Raw genomic sequence first — 20,352 nt, 5'->3', positions numbered from 1 at the left:
ATATACTTGCATCTTTGCAACAGAAATGATAACTTTTGTGTTTAAAAAATGCCTCAGTTCCAGTGCTTATAAGTTTCAGAATCTTTTATAGGCTTAAGCTTCACGTAAGAGTATTAGTAAGAAGACAAATATTTTAACCCTTGGTTCACTTCTAACTACTGCGATTTAAAAACTTAAATATGTAACTTGCAAGGCTTCTCCCCCTTGAAGTTTCTCATGCCAATAGTACTGAAATAATGTTTAATAAAATATTTATAATTCATTTTTTTTATCCAACAACTGGTAGACAAGTACGTATACAGCTGTGTGAAACGGGCAATTCAGTATTGTGCAGAGGGGTTTTTTGTTGTTTTGCTTTGGGTTTTTTTGCAACTTGTGTTTGACAACCTGCTGTAAGTAAACCAGGAATGAGTAATTTGTGTGTATGTATGTATTTTTTTAAAGTAGGTGCTACCTGGAAAATCTGAGGGTATCTTTAGCGTTAAAAAACAAACACAAAAAAAATAAATAGTTTGAAACCTAGTGTAAGTTGTTACGCTCACGGTTGCCTTGATAGACTCCAGATGGATGTGAGCTTGAGCTATGAGTGAAAGTGTCTGGCTCCAGTGTGGTGATCATGCACAGCAGTGGTTGTAATTGCAGGAATTTATAGTTTAAGGACTCTGCCAGATTTTGTTTTTTCTTTTTTCTTTCTTTTTTTCTTTTTTTTTAACATGTTATAACTCCAGCAGAACAAATCTACTCACGTCTGTTGCTGTCTGGTAGGTCCTTTAGGCAAACATGTTTTAAATAAACCTTTTCCAGGGTTTTTGGATGAAATGAAGAAATGCAGGTTTTTAGTACTGTTGTTGAACGCTCTTTGTTGAAGTAATTACTGATTCCTAAGTCTTGTCTGAAGCATGAGGAACAGTAACATATTAGGCACTAACAGGCATAACTTCACTGACTTTTGGCTGTTTATTTGCATAGTTCTTATAATCCCTACAGGCTAAAGCCAAACATAGAATTAACTTTAAGGGTAAAAATTGTCTCTACTCTGTCTGTTATAAAGCACCAAATTAGAGTCCCATCTAGATATTTATAACAGCATATTTTTTTAGTATTTATATTTAAGAATGCAGAATTCAGACCTATGCAGCTAATATCTTCAGGTGCTGAAAACAAAGGGATTTTTCAGTAGTCTATGGCCAGACAAATGTTTGCACTAGATTTTTAAGCAGTGAAAGATGCAGTCCTCTAACTCAAGTGTGGTTAACCTCATTTACAGAAGACCTCAAAATCATAATGATGAAACTACCATTTGTGGGTTTTTGAAAATGTTAACACTGTATTGGTTTTCCATCTTGAAGAGGAAAGCCTGTCAGGGTTTAGACACCTAAATCTGCTGGGATTTAGACACTGGGGGAAGGCACGGATATGTATTAGGTGGTTGACTGCAGAATGGAGTGTTAGGAAACAGCTCCTCCAAAGCCACCTAATGGTGGATAGTGTTCCCTCTCTAGGTGGCTTCCACCCAGCCCTCACACCCTGTTTTTGTGCTGGAAAATGCCTTTCACAGCTGCGGGTCTGCTCTTGCATGCTCCTGTGCAGTCCTGGCTTGGAAGGTGTAGGTGCATATCTCCTACCTGCCTGTGGCCGTGTGCCAGACACCAGTGCCACAGCTCTGCAGATGGCTGGGCCTGATCCAGTTTGCTGGCTCAGAGCACACCTCATAACTGAGTACTGATGGTACCCCTTGTAATGCCCATATGTGCCTGGGATTTTTTTTTAATGTTTGAGTTTTAATATTATTTTTAACCGCTGACTCCAGGGGAGGACAAAAGTGACAATGCTAGGAATTGTCTTGGCAATATTGAACAAGTACTGCATAAAGCACCAGACAGTTGGGGGAGTATAAAACAAGTTTTTATCGTTCCCGTGTGCTGTTGAAGAAACATAGGTACCTGGCTGGGTTGCAGCATTACACCTGTGTTCAGGGTGATGCAAAGGTGGGTGTAGAGAAACTGGAGCTCTCTGAATCTGCATTTGTTCAGGATTTAGTCACAGAGCACAAGACCTAGCACAAACCCTAGATCTGTCTCAGTTTAAGTCAGTTTTGGGCTGTGTGCAGCAACGGTATGCTGATTGTCAGGTTTTTTCACAGCCAGAACTGTGGATGGGGAGTGGATGCATCCATGGCAGTCAGGCCTGTGTTTGGCATGCTCAGTGTAGGTGACTGTACTGCGTTATATTATCCAGAAAAAGTGAAAGCTTCCTCATACATTCAACTTCATGCCCACATGGCTTGATGGAGATCCCTGCATGTTGAATGACTGTTCACGGCTTAATTAGCACAGGGAAAAGTATCATGAAGTGTAAGAAATTTTTGTGCCTTTTTGTGATGCTACAGCAGCTCACTGCTGAAGCATGCTGGTGCAATTCTGCATTGCAAACTCTCACAGGTGTGAGTTTAAGAACTCATTAAAAATAGTGCAGTTTTTGTTTGCTGGCTTGGAAAAACTCAGTGTTAATATGTCCAGTGAGCATTTTGCAGATGGCTGAATTCATGCAGGTGAGTTAGTGACAGGTGGCAGTGCATGAGCAGGAAGGTGCATGTTTTGGTGGATGAGTGACTAAGAAGGGGTAGGTCTTCAAGAGGGCTAGCCATGGTTAGAAAAGCAATTATGAATCTGTGCTGCTTGTGCAGATCTCTATGGCTGTGCAAGCTTGCGTTTCTGTAATTGCTTTTCTGCCTTCTGTTGTGTGGTCATTCTTTTATTTCTGTGATTGTTCCGCTACTTCTGAGGCTACACAAAAGCTTCTTAAGACTCTTCTTTTACCGTGTTGTAAAATATTTAAGACACATGGTAAAGATGTATGGTGTCTATAGGGAAAAGAATTTCTTGACAGTGGTCAAGAAAATGTGTTGCATTACTAGTACCCTGGCTTATTTTGTAGAAACACTGCAAAGACCCTAACAAGATTTCTTATAAGCTGCATTGTTATATATAGTTGGGATCTTCAGTGCAGACTGGCACAAGCTGAGTACTCAAGCTACTTCTCCAAGTGTGATTGTGATATTAATGTGACCAGTATACAGACATCTTAGAATAGAGTTAGGCTTTCCTGTGTTTTTGTGATATTGATTAAGATCACCATTAAATTTGCTTATATAGGAATGGAGTCCTGAACTGAGTGAAAGCATGCAAATAGTGTTGAGATTTGTGGACAGTCCTCATTGTGTACTTAAGATTATGCATTGTTTTAAAGAAGTAAGAAGAGTAAATGATACAACTGACTCAAGGAATGAGCCTGCAATGAGTATTGGTTTATGAGTCTTCCTTGTAATCAAGAGGTTATATTAGCCAGATGATTTATTGTGAAGGGATGGGACAGAGGGGTTGTTGTTGGTACATGAGTAGAAATCTGAAGGTGTTTTTCATGGGTCTTACACACTTAGACATTGGGATATCTACTACATCCCAGTGAATGGCTCTAAATTGTTTAGAGGTATAGGAAATTCTTTGACACTGCTGGCAATGACCAGTCGAGGTATTTATGCTTAGTTATACTTGTATACTCAAATAAGTTTGTATTCTAATTTACTAATCTATATTAATAAAAACCTCCTTTTTATGTACTTGGAAACAAATGATAACATAATTTGGGTTGAAATTGTATTGCTTTACACAATTTATGTTTATGGCAAAACTGACAGGCTGTTTGTTTTTGTAACCTCCTAGGGACTTAAGTCACAACAAATTATCTTCAATCAAGACCAGTCTCTTGGATCACCTTCATAGTCTTCAGGAAGTGTAAGTTAATTTGTCTTAATAAAGAACAAACAAAAACAAACAATCAACCCCTGAAAAAAAGAGCAGCAGCAGCAACAACAACAACAAAAAAAAACCCAAAAACCCCAACCAATGTTTGTGTATGCTAATTGTATCCCTGTTTCTAATCATTGGTTAAACAACAAAGATGCTTGCTTTTCTGATACTTTGCATTAAGTGGAACTGAAATTCTTTTTTAATTTTGGGATGACACTGTTGAGCCATTTAGCAAGTCCAATGTACATATTTCTGATTAACATGAAAGCTGACTCTCCATTTTCTAACATTAATAGGAAGTTGAACAACAATGAACTGGAGATCATTCCAGATCTGGGACGAGTCTCTGCAAATATAACGGTTTTGTCTCTGTAAGTAGATCTTACTATTGTCCCTAGTTAGTAGAACTAACTCCACAGGGTTTGTGGAAATATGTACATTACAACGATTAAAGTGAAATAATTGGAAATAGAGTAGCTTGTGGTTAGAAGTTGATTATGCCATATTATTTAGCAGGTTGTTTAAAATGTGTATAATTGAACTTAATCCTTGTAGTTTTTATGCTTCCCTCAGATACAAAGACTGCATTAGAATTAATTTATGTTGTGGTAGTGCCCAGAAGCCTCAGCCCTGTTGTGCTAGACGCTGTACAAACATTAGTAAACGTTATACAAACTTGTACAATGCAGACTTTAAAACAAGAGTTATACTCTATCATTATGCATCTTGGCTGAAATCCCACTCGTGTTAAATCATGGCAGAGTTCCATTAATTTCAGTGGGCAACATGGGGAAATCCCCTCGAGATGCAGCTTCAGGACAAGTATCTAGGTTAGACGATGTTTTGCCAATATCTTTAAAATGTCTTTTTGAGCCCATTTTAATGTGTAGCATAATTTTTTTTTTTTTGTATCTGCAGTTAATGGATATAATCATGTGTCAAAATTATATGTACATTCATTGTTTCATTTGAAAGAAATGAGCAGGTTACTTGATGTGGCATCTGTAATATGAGTATAAAGTTGTAAAAGGCATATAGGACCAGTAACCAAACCAGCTGATTTTAAAGGAAATGTTATTCCTGAGGTTTCCACTCAAAATCGGTTTGATTTCTCCTTTCTCCCCCCCCACAACTATGATGTAGTTTCTCTAATTGTTGAAAGAACTGTTACAGAAATAGTTACTTTAATACTATTAATTGAAAAAGGGAAAAGACACCTCTTTCATGTGTGGGATTTGTATTTTATCAATGGGAATCTAAAGTGTCTAATGACACTAATATGTAGCCCTCTGGCCAAACCCTGCCCTTGAAAACAAATTGCAAGTTACCTTTCTTGAAGAAGCCTGAAGGGTTAAAACAATACAATAAACTTTGGAAAGCTGTTCAGTTAATTAAATTAATCACTATTCAATTGCTTACATCTGGGGATTTATAGGGGTTTGTTTTTACTCTGGGCTCAGGTCAGCTAAGTCAGCTGGTGCAGCCTCTGTGTCTGGATTGCTCTGTTTGAGTAAGAACTAAGTGATATTTGATACTGATGTGGTTTCTTACAGATCAGAATCGGAAAAGAATGAAGGAAAAAGCAGATGGTGTCTGACAAATAACTGTTGAATTTAAGCATATCTTCTATTTTGCATTAGTGTTGACAGTATTTTCACGTTGACATAGCACTCTGTAGTTTAAGTATCTAATTGAGCTAAGGAATATATTTTTTTAAGTCTTTGCTAAGGTTCGTTTTGCCACAAGGTTGGAAATAATATAATAATAAGTGTTTTATACTCTCCTGCCTCCTGAGGAGTGCAAAGTTGAGAATTTGTCTTACCATCTCCTCTAGTCCTCGTGGGAACTGAACTAGTTTAGATGAACCCAAAATCATCCTTCTGCAGCTATGCAAAAATTTTTGTATTTCTTTGAGAGTATAAATGAAAATTAGTCACTGGTGGACTGGTTGTTCCGTATCCTTGGGTCACTAGCTTCATTCATTTACTCAGGTGGTCAGACATGGAAAACCCTTTGTTAGATCTGTGCTGTCAGTGAGCATATACTAGTTAAGACAATTGTTTGTATCAAAACAGATGTACAGAGAACATAAAATTAGGCAGGTATTGTATTGTTATAAAAAATAAAGCATCTTGTTTCTTTTGCAAAGGTTTCTGTTTCAAACACAGAATAGACTCATAGAATTGTTTAGATTGGAGAAGAACTTTAAGATCGTCTAGTCCAACTGTTAACCTAGTGCTCCCAAGTCCACCACTAAACCATATCAGTGCCACATCCACACTCTTTTAAATACCTAGAGGGGTGGTCCCTCAACCACTTCCCTGGGCAGCCTGTTCCAGAGCTTGACAACCCTTTAAGTGAAGAAATTTTTCCCAATATCCAATTTAAACCTCCCCAGCACAGCTTTAGGCCATTTCTTCACCTTGTCCTAGCACTTGTTACTTGGGAGAAGAGACTGACACCCAGCTCACTACAACCTCCTTTCAGATAATTGTAGAGAGTATAAAGCCTCCCCTGAGCTCTGTTCTTACAGGTTGCAAGTTATTTATGTAAAGATGTTAAACCTCTTTTTACAGAAAAGACTAAATAGTTAAAGAGCAGCTGTCTGGCATAAAAAGATATGTAATACAGTGTTATTATAGATGGACATATAATCTATCTAATAATACTTTTTTTTTATAAGTGAAAAAAATATGTTCACTTTTCTTTCTGTGTTGGGTTTTTTTTGGAGGGGTTCAATCAAACTGAGTTAATACATGTAAGTCATGCGAAGAGAACACATATGGAACAATTAGAATATAATTTTTAGAACCACTCTTCAAAGAATAACTGTACTCAAAACATCTGATGACTTCAGGATTTTAAACTTTTATATGAAAGGAGCTTGTGGAGCCTTTCCAAAACAAACCGCTCTTTCCTTATTGAGTCTTTGTTCTGACTTTCAAATAATAGCAGAAAAGAGAGTGCTAGTCTTCTGAAACTTGATTTGATTGTATTTCTGATGAGATACATATACGCTGGTTCATTACTGTCAGTTGAAAAGCCAGCTTTTTTTTTCCAAGGCGTCTTCAAGGAATGTTGTGGAAGTGGCGCCTGCCTCTCTTGCCAAAATCTTCATTGTTGAAGAAACTTTTTCAAGATTTTTCTTCTCTTTTCTTTTTTTTTCTTTCCCCACTTCTCAGGACTTGTCACTCAGCTGTGGAGCCTTAGAATTTTACCTGTTCTGCAGGAATTTTCTTGCCCTGCAAAGGAATTTGCGCTGCTGGTATGCCTACAGTAAATAATAGTGCAGGTATTTCCATACAGCACTGTGTGTCTAAATTCTTTGAGCAGTATAAACAAGCATGGGTGGATTATCATGTTCGTGTAGTTTCCATTTCTGGAGCTACCTCATTGCTAGCTATCTTAATTGATATTTATCTAGCTTAGGTATTTGCATACTGTTGAATTATGCAGAGTAAACATACCCAGAGCAGCAAATGTTCCAAGTCTCATGGTCACAGTCTGTAACATGAAACGATAATGCCAATGTTTTTTTTCTATGGATGCCAGCTAAGGGTTGAACACCATGGGGGAGAAAAGTATTGGGCAGGCACACCCCCTACCAGCATACTGGGAAGACCTTGTCTGTGTGAAGGAGTATACAAGTACATGCAAGCACGCTCTCATTACATGGCTGGAGATACTCATCATATGAATTAAAATATAGTTGTATCTATTCTTATCACATGGCATAAGAGAGCTTCAGAGCCTCCTGGGAATCTGGAAGCTGCTGTGAACTAAACGGATTGTACTTTGGGCTAAATCTGGTCAGGAGGCTCCAAACAGCACAGTTTGTAGCTAGAAGGCCAGGTTCCCTTAAGTGCTGCACAACGTAATCTTTTGGGGAGAATACTGGATTTAATAACTGATTACCACAAATATATAACACAGATGCCACACACAGTAATGTAGGTGTATTTATCTACCCCTAGGACTAAAATATATTAGGTGTTTCCTAAGTTGCATTCCTGGAGTGTTTGTAAAAACAATTAAATTAATGCGTAATTGTTTTAAATGGTTGTGGTAGAAAATCCTGCAGTTCTGGGAGAATAAACAAGTTTCTTTTCATTGTTCCTAGATAGGTGGATTGCTTTTTTGTCAGCTAGTGAAGTGGATACTCTTGCCCTCGTTCCAGGAGAACAAGCAAAGTTCTGAATTTAGTTTCCATTCTAACGGCATTCCTTATCCAAGATGTACCAGTCTTGTCCTGCTTATCCTGAAAATCCACTAGAATCTGTGGTGTTGATACGTGAAAAGAAAACTGGTGTTGCCTACTAGGTCTGTCATTGCTGTAAAGTTTGGTACCTGGGTTGGATCCAGAAGTAGATTGAAACCAAGTAATGGAAGTACAATAGCCCTGAAGTCCTGCATGGCGTTTAACTGCCAACTACTGTTTGCATAGGGAGTTTACTTGAAAATGCTTCAGAAAATGTTAATTACTTTTCATGCGATGAGTGCTTTGTAAGGAAGGCGGACACTGATTTGCAAATGCTGCAACTTTAAGGTTTTGGGGTTTTTTAGGACTTACAGATTAAATAAGAACCCCATGCTACTTTACTTGCAGAATTTTTTAAAATACATAATTGTAGACACCATTCATCATCACTGTGCTGTGTGTTTGAATGCTATCAAAAGAGAACAGCTTTGAGTATTAAAGTATCCTGCCTCCCCAACTAAGTTTTATTGTTCTTATCAAAATGTGTATGTAAAACATGTTTTATATTACCCACATCCAGGATATGTTATGTAGCCATCATCTTGCTGTCTGCAGGGACTAAAAATGCTGTACATGCCGGAGTAACTAGTGCGTATAGTGGAATTCTAGTGTTAGGCTAGCTTTAAATAATGGTCTGTTTTAAATAAACTTGTGATTTTACATTTTATTCAGGAGAAATTATTTTATTTAAATGAAAATATTATAGTTTACGTTGTAAAGACTGATCATGTTAGTCTAGAACACAAATATTTGGTCTTGATAAAGCCAGAGTGGAGAATGGAAAGTTTATGGTACAGAAGTAAAAGGAGCATGGATCATTCACAATTCAGTAATGTTTTTCAAGTTTTACAGTAATATATGGCTTGTAATAGGTTCCCACTTTTTTCAGAATGTGATACCTCACGTTCATAAATGACATGCAGAATGTGCAGCATGGCACAGGTCTTCCTGTCCTGTGCTGAGGAAAATCCCAACCAATCCCATCTGTCCAGGGAGCCTTTAAGGCAGTTAAAACAAGGAATCACTTGGCCATTCGCTTTTGAGGTCTGAGATGAAGAAGAATGTTGCCAGTATTGAGGAGGATTCTTGAAATGCACCCACTTGTTTGTTTGTGCTGGGCTGCATCCTCAAGTCACTTTTCTGAAGGATTTCTAGTGTTCCATTTGTAATGTCTTTCTGTTGGTATATGGTGAGTTTAAATACATTGTGTTTGAAGATGTCTTGTGTCCTGGATGTTTAAAAAGGTAAATAAACAAAAAGTTTTAACAAAGGTTAGTCAGGAGATAAAAACAGGACAAAAGGACTGTAGGCTGTCTTAGGTGACTGCAGGTGTCACAGGTTTTAATAGTAAGCAAAATTATTCCAACTTTAAATGTAGCTTTCTTATCAGCCACTACAAAATGACTCTGATTATGTGGTATCTCAGGCCTTTGATGTTCAGTGAAGGCTTCTGAAAAAGCAGATGTAGAGGCTAGAAATGAATTGTGCCAAAAAAAGTACAAATTCATTCTCTTCGGGGGGGGGGGGATGAACTCTGTAAAATTGCCGAAGCCATCAAGAAGGATTTGTTTAAAAAAAATATTATTTTGACCACTGAAAACAAATGAAAACCTGGGGAATGCCTGAGAAGTGTTTTCAGGTCCAGATGGTAGTCTGTGGTCTGAAGTAGACACTTGTTGCCTATCTAATCTGCAGCAGGGAATTTATTGGAGATCATCTCCAAGTGTTAGTATAGACTAGGCTTCATGAATAAGCTCTGAAATTTTAAAATTATCAGAAGAGCCCAGTTTTAGCTTTGTGTATTCTTTTATTAGCTCTACCTGGCTACTTTGCCTAGTTGCACATTAATCCTGATTTCAGTGATCAGTCAGATTTCTTCAGTGGGCAGCATACTTTGCTCTAATCTAAATATGAAATCCCATTGATGAAAGACCTAGTAACAACATGGTGGTTGGTTGAGACTGGTAAAGCATTGTGCTGTCAGGTAATGGAGACAGAGCTATCTCTGATGTGATACAAACCCTTAGTATGTGGAGTTTATCATACTGCAGTGTCAGTATCTCTACTTGCAGGGCTTTCAGGATTTTTCATTTTACCTGACTTAATATGTAATCTGAAAAAGTATTTTTCTTTATCAATCTTAAAACTAAGTAAACTAACTCTTAAATTATAGTGGCATATTGTAAACCTCTGCTAAACAAACGATGAGCTCGTGACTAGAGATTTATAAATTAACCTTCATTTTAGGCAGCTTTGTGCTCACTTTGTTCTCCTTACCAGGAAGAACAAAATAGTCTTACCTTCTTCATTTGGGGGTAGAATAGTAGAACGTAGGCTGGTCACTGATTTTCTTTCTTGATTAAAAAAGAAAAAAAATCTTTATTGCCAAAAGGTCTCCTTCCAAAATTTAAGTGTGCACTGTTACATGCTGGTGACTTTCATTAACCAACATACAGCTTAAATACTTATCTAAATTTTATGCACAAACCTAGGTACCAAAGGAAAGTGGTGATTAATCCCTTATACTATTTAGAAGGGATTTTATTTTAGGATTGCGTTTCCAGTTCTGTTTAAAATGTGGAAAAGTATATTTAAATAAGAGTGATAGTTTGTGCTCAGTGGCAGTACCTTCATGAGGAAAACTCCTGCAAAGAGCCTTCTCTAAACATAGAAGGGTTTTGTTTTTTAAATAATCTTTATTTGTAAGTTTATTTGGAATAGGGATAGGTATGAGAAATCTGCGTCTTTGTTATCTTACGGTGGGCTGGGGAGTGGAAGCTGTGTGTAAAATCTGGGAGAATGCTTTCTCAGCATTTAGAAAGCTACAGTCACAAGAAAGAAGTTTAGATGCAGCTGCTGAAAATGGAAGATTACATTCAGTAGGAGTGGATGCCTTTCCCTTTGACGCTTGCCAGAGAAAGTGGTATTGTGTGTTTATAAGGCGAGCACACTAAACTGAAGTCTGGCTTCCAATATTAAGAAAATTTTGGTCAAATATTTTACATCGTTGTCATCTCTTCAGCTACCACTTTATTATGGGAAGGATTAAGATTTAGATACTGCCTGGAAGAGTTTGTTTTGAAGAAGGCTTGAAAGAAAGAAAAGAGGAATGTCAGACTGGGCTTCAGGCAGAAGGCTACTTGGAGAAAGTCCCAAAAATGGGAGTGGTGGTAAACCATGTGTGACTTGGGCTGAAGTTGTGAGCTAAAAGCTAGAGTGAAGAAACTTACTGGAATTAGTTCTTTCAGGCTTCGACATTTGGTGTGGAGACTAAGAGGAAGTAAATGAAAGAATTTGAAAAGGAACCTGTCTTAGTCAGACTTGCAGACATGGAAACTAGATTTTTATGGCAGTAATTTAGGCTGAATGATGGGAAAAGGAAGAAGTATGTGAAAACCCAGAGTTTGTTGTAGCAAAAATATAAAGTAGTGACAGCCTAGATTAATGCTTTTCACAATGAGAATGGAAAAGAATGCAGACTTCGAGCTATTTACAGTGGAAAAAACCGGGCATAACTTTCTGATCAGCAATGTTAGAGAAAAAGGTGAATTAAAATGAAAAGTGATGGATCAGAAAAGCGGAGAACACTGTTCCTATGTGACCAAATGGAAGACTAGTAGGAAAGCCTAATAGGTACAAAGTTGTAGGGCATATAGTATAGAGAATGAGGGAAGTCAGAATGAAGTTAAGATGTCAAGTATAAGTATTGTGGTCATATCTTGGAGAAATGGTAGGTGATTATTGCAGTAGAGCAATGAAAGGTAATGACTTGGTACTTTTAGTGAAGTGGATAGGAGACAGCCAAAACTCGGAGTAGATCTAGAAGGGTGTGGTCTGAAGTGCCTAGACTTTAGTCTGCACCCTTCAAAAGGGATGGTTGGCTCTGTTAACAGTAAAGGATAGGTGTTACTGCTGAAGTCCATACATCATATTAGAAAGGTGATTTATGATCCTAGAGGGCACTATGCTGGCTTTAATCTAGGACTAGAATTGTCCAAGATTTTATCATTAACTGTCATAGGGTGCACCAAGTCTGCAGTGGGTTATTATTTCTCTTGTCAGACCATGATGAAATAGCTATGCCTGCATTGTTTTTGTTACCATCTTTAAAATAAAGTGATGAGCTTACACTTTCACTTGGTTATCACATGAGAAGTAACTTGTGATTGTTCTTGGAAAGGCCAGAAAGTGAAATGGAAAACAGACTCTCTCTTATCAAGAAGAGAGTTTGTACAGGAAGTTTAATTACATATATTGAAGCTATAACTAAAATTGGGAGAGAATTGCTATGGAAGTATCACGTGTTGTAAAGTTTGGGTTTGCCTCCTTTTGATGATGAAAACATTTCTGATCACAGAGTTGTTTTGTTATGCACCTTTCTCTTCCCCTTTTCCCAGTTTATGTTTGCTTTGGGAATGAATAAGCTTTGGTGTCAAGTTTTGGATAGGGTAGCCTGCAGAGTTCTGAGTTTTTATTTTCTGCTTTATGCCTGTATACCACAAAAAGTACAAAAAAATAACAGCAGAGACTTGCTGACATCTGGCTTGAATGTGCAATGACAGGCGTAGATCATGGAATGAGGGGAGCTTCAAAAGAAAAAAAACCCCGCTTGCTCTATGGATAGAGAAGCCTGTGTGTGAAGGGCCAAGAAACTTATAGACCTACCAGTAGGACTGGAAGTAAGCCTGAATTCTGGCTTTATTTCCAGCATCTTTGTCTTGCAGAAAACCAGTTTTGCTTGAAATATTTCTGTATATTAGCAGTTGCAAAAATTTAAAAAACTGGACGTTATTCAATGCAGCTGGTGTCTGGTGAGAAGAGCATGTAGTACAGTTCGTATAGGGGTATTTTGTAAGGGTAGTGTTCAGCTTGAAACCATAATTACAATATTTTAAATGATATAGTTGTTCATTACAGTATGGTTAATTTTAGTAGTCAAATGTGTAGAAATTGATGAAAAAACACTATTTTTTCTCTTTCTTCTTGTAGGAGTTACTGAGATTCTTTCTTCTGATATGTGGTCTTAAAGTTGTCCAGCCTTACCCTAAAAGCCACAGAGCATGTGTCTTCCAGCACTTTGTAAGGAAGTTAATTACAGTTCTAAGAAAGTTAATTAAGTCTTGATTTTTCACTTTTATTTTTCTTTTTGCCTTTCTTTTTTTTCTTTTTTTCTTTTTTTTTTTACTTGGTGTCTTGACATCATTGTTTCTTATAAGAACTCCAGAAGTCCAAAGGAGTTTGTGCAGGAGTGCAAGAAACAATAGATGATACGCGAGGAGTTGTATGATGTCAGTGGGTGAGTGGGGGGAAGAGCAGGTGAGGCAACCATAGATACCTGAAGAAATTGAAACAGGAGGTTGTGAGCTGTAGTGGAAACCACCAATTATGTGATCTGTTGGGGACAATGACATCTGGTTTGCCTGTGCTCTGGTATGAAGCTCTAGGCCAGCTCTAATCTGGAAGCCACATAAACACAAGACGGTAAAACTAAACATCTATGAATCCCAGTGTCTTGGCTTCAGCACTGCTCAGAAAGATTTTATCTAGCTCTATCAGAGTGCTTTTTGCCTCTCTTTACGTATACTTTTCTAGTCTTTAGCAGGAGCCTCCAATATGATTTCATTTGCCTGTTTGTGAGGCAAATTAAGTATATGCTGCTTCTCAGGCCTTGGTTGAGATACTCTATTAGTCTAGAACCAGATGGGTGTTAAAACAGTTATTTTACATCCAACTGCTTTGGAGAACAGGCTGCACACAGACAGCTCTCCAAAATTGTCTGTCTAGACAGCTTGTTTTTTATCGGGTTGCTCCACCTCTAGGCTTCTACACATGATCCTGTCACGATTATAGTGCAAGATAAAACTAAAGCTTCTCAAAACACAACAGGTCAAGGTCTACCTGGAAGAAAGAGTTGTGCTGGAGAAGAAATTGCAAGAATATATATATATATATATGTGTATATATATATATCTTTTTTTTTTTTTTTTGGCTGACATTTTGGGTAGAAACAAAAGGTAGAGCTTCAGGTCTAAATATTTCTGCATAGGGGTTGCCATCTTACAGGATCAGACTAATGAAGCTTGCATACTTAGGTAGAAAACATACTGGGAGTCTATCAAGAGATACTTATCTGGGATACTTACTTTCTGTTTCCCCAGCACATGAGAACTATTACATCTAAATGGTGTTAACTATATCCTTAACAAAATGGATACAGAAGTTGCTGTCTTGCTTGGTACTTCCCCAGAGGCAAGGAAGGCACAAGTCAGTATGTCAGATACTTTGTAGGTGTTAATATAGACTGAATCTTCAGATGGTGATTGGTAGGGCTGTTACAGATGTTTTGACCTAGTGGTGTGGTTAAAATCATGAATGCTGAGAAAAAAAGCTAAGGTTTCTCATACCCATAATGAAAAACTGATACTCTGTCTTGAACTGGTATTCACACAGGCATATGTAAAAATAATTAGTCTGCATGCACTCTTGGGTGGGTGGTATGTTTTTTTGTTGCTGTTAAGTCAGGGTGTGGGCACTCAAATTGCAAAAGGCATGTTCAAATTCATGCAGGTATTTTTGGTGGTTTTCTGTTTCTCAATGCTCCAGCTTCTTTAGCTGTAACAGGAGAAGTTGTTGGGAAGCTGCAGCATGTTGCTGTTCCTTGCACATGAAAAAGTTATCAAATTGCTTCAGGTCTGCTTCTGTGAGAACCTGATGTGCTGGTTCTGTTGTGGCTCTGATCTCCCTTTGAGGGTCTCTGAAATGAAACCCGTGTGGTGTGCGCAGCAGCTTTTGTCTGAACACAATAATAGCACTTCGATGGAGAGTTCGTGGTCTTGGGGGCATTTGTTTTTTGTTTGGTTGGTTGGTTTGGCATTGAACATAATGAACAAACTTGTATGCCATTGTACTGACACAGAGGATACTGTTTGGTTCTGCCTTGACACTTAGATAGGCTTACATTTTCAAACACATTTTTCTTGACTAATTTTGACAGCAATTTGGCAGTTGTGAGGAGGTTGATACAGTGTTTTTATTTGATATACTTAAGTGATGATTGTGGAAAAATAAAAAAACAATTTGGAATTAGAATCATAGAATAGTTAGGGTTGGAAAGGACCTCAAGATCATCTAGTTCCAACCCCCCTGCCATGGGCAGGGACACCTCACACTAAACCATGCCACGCAGGGCTTCGTCCAACCTGACCTTGAACACTGCCAGGGATGGAGCATTCACAGCCTCCCTGGGCAACCCATTCCAGTGCCTCACCACCCTAACAGGAAAGAGTTTCTTCCTTATATCCAGTCTAAACTTCCCCTGTTTAAGTTTGAACCTGTTACCCCTTGTCCTGTCAATACAGTCCCTAATGAAGAGTCCCTCCCCAGCATCCCTATAGGCCCCCTTCAGATACTGGAAGGCTGCTATGAGGTCTCCACGCAGCCTTCTCTTCTCCAGACTAAACAGCCCCAACTTTTTCATCCTGAATTGCAGTTTCTCATTTTAACTGAAGTTGGGCCTTAAAATTAGAACTTTTCAGGTATGTTCAGCACTGGGTAATCTCCTTTGAGGTGTGAATTATGGCACTTTAATTTTTTGTAGAGAAAACTGGAGTAGGAGAGTGGAGCAATAAGGAGTGAACCATTTGGATATTTTGCATTTGAGTGGCTTCTACAAATACGAGCAAGCAGGCAGGTGCAGTGAAGGCTGGTTTGATTTTTTTATTGTGAGATGAACTAGGACTTTAATGTGTTCACTGTTTCAGTAAACAAAAGAAGTTGATTTCTCCCCACCATACGACCTTACCATCTCCAAAAAAGTAAAACCTTCCCTCAAATAAACAAGGTGGGTTTTTCTGTTTGTTTGGTTTTGTTTTAACCTGGTCTGTGTCAGGTAATTTGCCAGTTAGTTTAAGTGCTAATCTGAAGGCTGTATAAGAGCTTTATTCAGTTCCATTAGGTCCAACTAAACTTTGTAATACAGGGGCTATTATCCTGCCAGTTGTGAGGAATTTCTGTTTTATGGAGCAGTGCTGACACAAAGACAGCACTGTGCAAGCCATCTCTATAACTGAACACTTTCACACTGCAATTTAGGAGGCGTGCAGTTCAGGAAATTGCTGGCTTCTGCTGGAGCACACTTTTACTGCAAGGAAAATTTTATTCGTCACTCAAGTAATTGGCAGTTTTAATACCTTGTTAGTAATTACCTTATAAACAAAGTAATGCATAAATGCAAGGCTCTGTGACCTGGTTTCTAACTCGCAGTCTTATTTGGCCAGTGGAATTGACACATGATGGTGGTGTTTGTTGTTGTTTTTTATTAAAGTAATTTGTTTCCATTTATTATAAATACTTTCAGCTAAGAGTTAAAAATATGCAGTGTACCTCTACCAGACAGCCTGAGGAATGAAACATGATACAAGCGCTGCGTTGGAGGGGCTGCAAGATCATTTACCCGTTCCCACATGTGGTCAGAAGGCCCATTAATCTAACTTCTGGTTCAGTTTTTGAGTCAGGACTTTTTTTGTCTTGAGCAGTAATCCCCCACACCCCTAAAATATGTGAGGGTTGTCCATGCTATTCTGAATGTCTGGCTTACTCTTTGATCCAGAGCAAGTATTTCCAGTGAAGCCAAACACCTAGAATCTGCATTCCTGTTGATAGTTTTACTGAAATTGCCTTTCCCTGCAATCTCTAGTAGTTGAGGAGAGCTCCTAAATTTTGATAATTCATCATAGTAGGCACAAAATGTACCACAGGCAGAATTGACTTGAGCTTCTCAAGGTAACAGGGATCATTTCAGGTTTCATTCATTTAACTGGTCATGATCTGTTTTCCCCTCTGTACCGTTAGGCCCCAACAACCAACCCTATTAATGCTGGTGATGTGTATGTATGATTCTGTACATTATGCAACTGGGATGGAAAAAATTGGTAGGTTGCTGGGTACAAACATGAAATAGGATCACTGGAAAAAGTGCCTTCCATTGGAAGTAAAAAAGGGGTGTTTGTTAGAGTAGACTAGGATACCAATGTCTTTAAACAGTTGAAGAGTTTTTGTTGTGGAATTGGGTGTGAGGCATAACTAAAATCTGACCAGACATGAAAACCAGAACCTCTGTAATGGGCAGAAATTTATTTTTTTCTGAACTCATTAGAAGAATCTACAGGATGAAATACTAGGTCTAATTGCAGAACTATAGAATGTTTTTCTGAGGGAATGCACTGTCATCCATCTTCTCAAATCTAGCTGCTTTTCTGGAAATTCAGTCTGATTTTCATGCTGTAGAAATTTTCAAAGAAGCAAAACGCCATAGCTAGTATGATGTTAACTTGATTAAAATAGAAAATGTCTCTAATAACATTTAATTACAATACTGTGACATACTGTTTAAGGCAAATACTGGGTATATGTACTGTTCAGGAATAGATGATCAGAGAGAGTTTTAAATCTTTCTTTAAAAGCCATGAATTGAAGCAATTGGATTATAATGCAATTCTTTTCATCTTGTCTGCTGGGATGTTTTAAGCAATGTTGGTGAACACATGTATTTAGAGCATTACAATTTGTGATGGCTAGAAATGAATGTTATGTCTAGAGCACATACTTTATTACTTTTCTTTAACTAGAAACTATTTTCAAGTGGGAGAATTCAGAACTAACTTTCGTCAGTCATGTGTAGTTAACAAGTGTTTACTCTGGAAATGACATTCTTTTGACTACTGTCCTTAAATTTTAGGACCAGCAACAAGATTGCCAACATCTTGTCTGAACACTTGAAGCCATTTCAGAGTCTAGAAACTTTGGACTTGAGCAACAATAACATATCAGAGCTAAAAATATCATCATTTCCATCGTTACAGCTCAAGTATCTGTAAGTAAAACTCTTTTTCTTTCAGGTTACTTTCAGAAAGACTTGCTGGAAAATTTATATTGGCAGCATTTTGTTAAGGTACTAAATCTTCTAATTAGATGCGCATCAAATGCTTATTCCTGCTTTCACCTATTGTTTAACATAAGCTGCTAACTTGAATACATGAGTTGTTGCAACAAGTTGATGAAACAAATAGATGTGTTTCTTGAGAGAAATAATTGTATAACAAAATGAACTTAAGTCCCTCATGGTTGAGCTAGTCTTGAGTTGCTTGGAGTTGGGTGGACTTTTTTGAATCTACCTTTAATTCTTATTCAGTAATGGCAATAGCAGTGCCAGAGCTATGCCGAGTGAGAATGAAGTAATGGGCTTGCAACATCATATCTTCTGCCAATAGCACACTCCTGCAGAATAGAACAAAATGGTGGTGGTGAAATACTATTTGACCATAGACTGAGCTGTCAAGAGCTCTAATTAATATGATAAATGAAATTCCATTTATGAAGGAGTAGGCAGTGCAAGGGCTTTGTGTTTCACTACTTGGTATTGAGAATTTATTAAATAACTGTAAATTTAACCTTCTAAACATTGTTTCAACAGGTACATTAACAGTAACCGAATAACCTCCATGGAGCCTGGTACCTTTGACAATTTGTCTACTACACTTCAAGTATTGAAACTGAACAGGAACAAAATTTCAGCAATCCCTCAAAAGATGTTTAAACTCTCCCATCTGCAGCACCTGTAAGTGCAACCTACAATTGACTAATTGTTTTCAGGTTTTCCAAAGCACTGGCAGTGCTTGAACTTTAGCCTTTAATTTAACCAGAGGCAGAGTGAGACAGACACAGAAAACATATTACTGCAACCCTTACTAACTGCAGCTTTGTGCTGAACAAAACTAGTCTTATATATTGGTGAGATGTGAATAGTCTTTGTGTCAAAATTGTGTTTGCCTATTAAAAAGGGGGGGGAAGGCTGGAAAAGGGGTCATAGCAGTATTCCTATAAGAAAGCATTGGAAAAATACTGAGTGAAGTAAACTTAGTTTGCTACAGCAGTCTCATTTATTTTGTGCTTTCATGGTGAAATGAGGGAATTTTTTTATTCTTTCACAGTGAAATGAATTAATTTGCTTTCAGAAGGTATGATGAGAAGCAATATGCTTGGGTAAATAGACCTCCATCAGCTTCACTGATACAATGCTGTCTATAAATGTTTTACCGAACAAATAATAAATACAGTTATTTAACATGGAATAGGCTGGGGAAGTATTTTTTTTTCTCTAAATAAAACCCCAAAACTTAAAGAGCACAGGAAGTTGACAAGAGGATGGACTAGGACTGCACTTCATTGAATCCTGAATAGCTATTTTTCATATTAGATAGTCAAGAGTTGAAGATGAACTCTTTTAGGTTAACCTTGGAAGTGAAAGGTTGTAAGAACAGTGAACTGTTATGATTCTGGACACATGGAAAGAGTGACTTGTGTCTTTTCTGTATACAAATGCAGGAAGAATTTGACTCAAGCCTCAGTAGAAGAGTGTAAGAACAGTCCTGCAGATAACCAGGGTTTGTTAGCAATCTTGGTAGACTTTCTGATCTTCAGATTCAACTAAAATTTTGGAAGTTGGTGGTACTCTTGGCTAAAAAAAGTTGCACTCCGGCAGGATTCCATCAGTAGGCTGAGCTAGTTATGTTGAGTAGTTAATCTTCAATGAAGGCCAAAAATTTGTGTTATCTCCTGAAAGAATTATTCATAGGAGGAGCAGGGAAAAACTAAAGGCTATTTTTACTGAGTGTTTTCCACTGCTTTTACATATTCAAATACAGAAGTGGAAGTAGGGTTCTCTGTTGGGTGTCTCTTACTAGGTAGTGTTTGTATCAGGCCATCAGAGAAGAAAGATGAATTCTTACAAGACTTAGATTCTGAAAAATAATTGTTTTATAACTATATAGAGATAATTATTTAGGCCTTTATTTCCCATTGGAAGTTTTGGAAGGAGAGGATTCTTCTTAGTTTGGTAGGATGCAGATTGATCTAAGACCTTCTTGAAGGGACAGATGATCACTCACTGCTGTATGAGGGCTTTTTCTTAGTATTGTCTAGTCCTTTATACTGTATATCAGTTGTTTCTAATAAGTAAACTATTAATTTAGCAAATGCTGGCTAGTCTAAAATTCACTGTTATAGAAAAGTTGTCATTGCTCTTCGTGCCTGTGTGAGGCTAGACTTCCATTTTATTGTGGCTCAAAGTCAGAAAGCTGCTTGGGGTTGGTGCAGGGTTTGGAGTTAAAAAGGACCAAAGTCAAAAAGGTGTTGTAGAGAGCAGGAAAATAGAAAATAATTGAGTATTACTGTGACTGTGGCTTGTCATTCAGCTAGTTATGCCTTATAACTCCCTTCCAGGATACA

The 20,352-nt window shown here is 37.8% G+C and overlaps 1 protein-coding gene across 2 annotated transcripts in view; it reads left to right on the top strand.

The window, feature by feature from the left end:
* The window catches only part of LRIG3 (leucine rich repeats and immunoglobulin like domains 3), a 40,562-nt gene that overhangs the window by 4,048 nt on the left and 16,162 nt on the right, over positions 1 to 20,352 (top strand). For both annotated transcript variants that reach the window (XM_061361220.1, XM_061361221.1), the window contains exons 2-5: positions 3,723 to 3,794; positions 4,106 to 4,180; positions 17,804 to 17,938; positions 18,539 to 18,682. In XM_061361220.1, coding sequence (XP_061217204.1) covers positions 3,723 to 3,794; positions 4,106 to 4,180; positions 17,804 to 17,938; positions 18,539 to 18,682 — 426 coding nt within the window. The remainder of the gene's footprint in view (positions 1 to 3,722; positions 3,795 to 4,105; positions 4,181 to 17,803; positions 17,939 to 18,538; positions 18,683 to 20,352) is intronic.

The sequence above is a fragment of the Neopsephotus bourkii genome, unplaced genomic scaffold (assembly GCF_033783945.1).
Source record: "Neopsephotus bourkii isolate Nb327-2 ecotype Australia unplaced genomic scaffold, CSIRO-AGI_Nbou_v1 NB_1053, whole genome shotgun sequence".
Taxonomy (NCBI): domain Eukaryota; kingdom Metazoa; phylum Chordata; class Aves; order Psittaciformes; family Psittacidae; genus Neopsephotus; species Neopsephotus bourkii.
This window is presented reverse-complemented; position numbering and strand designations above follow the sequence as displayed.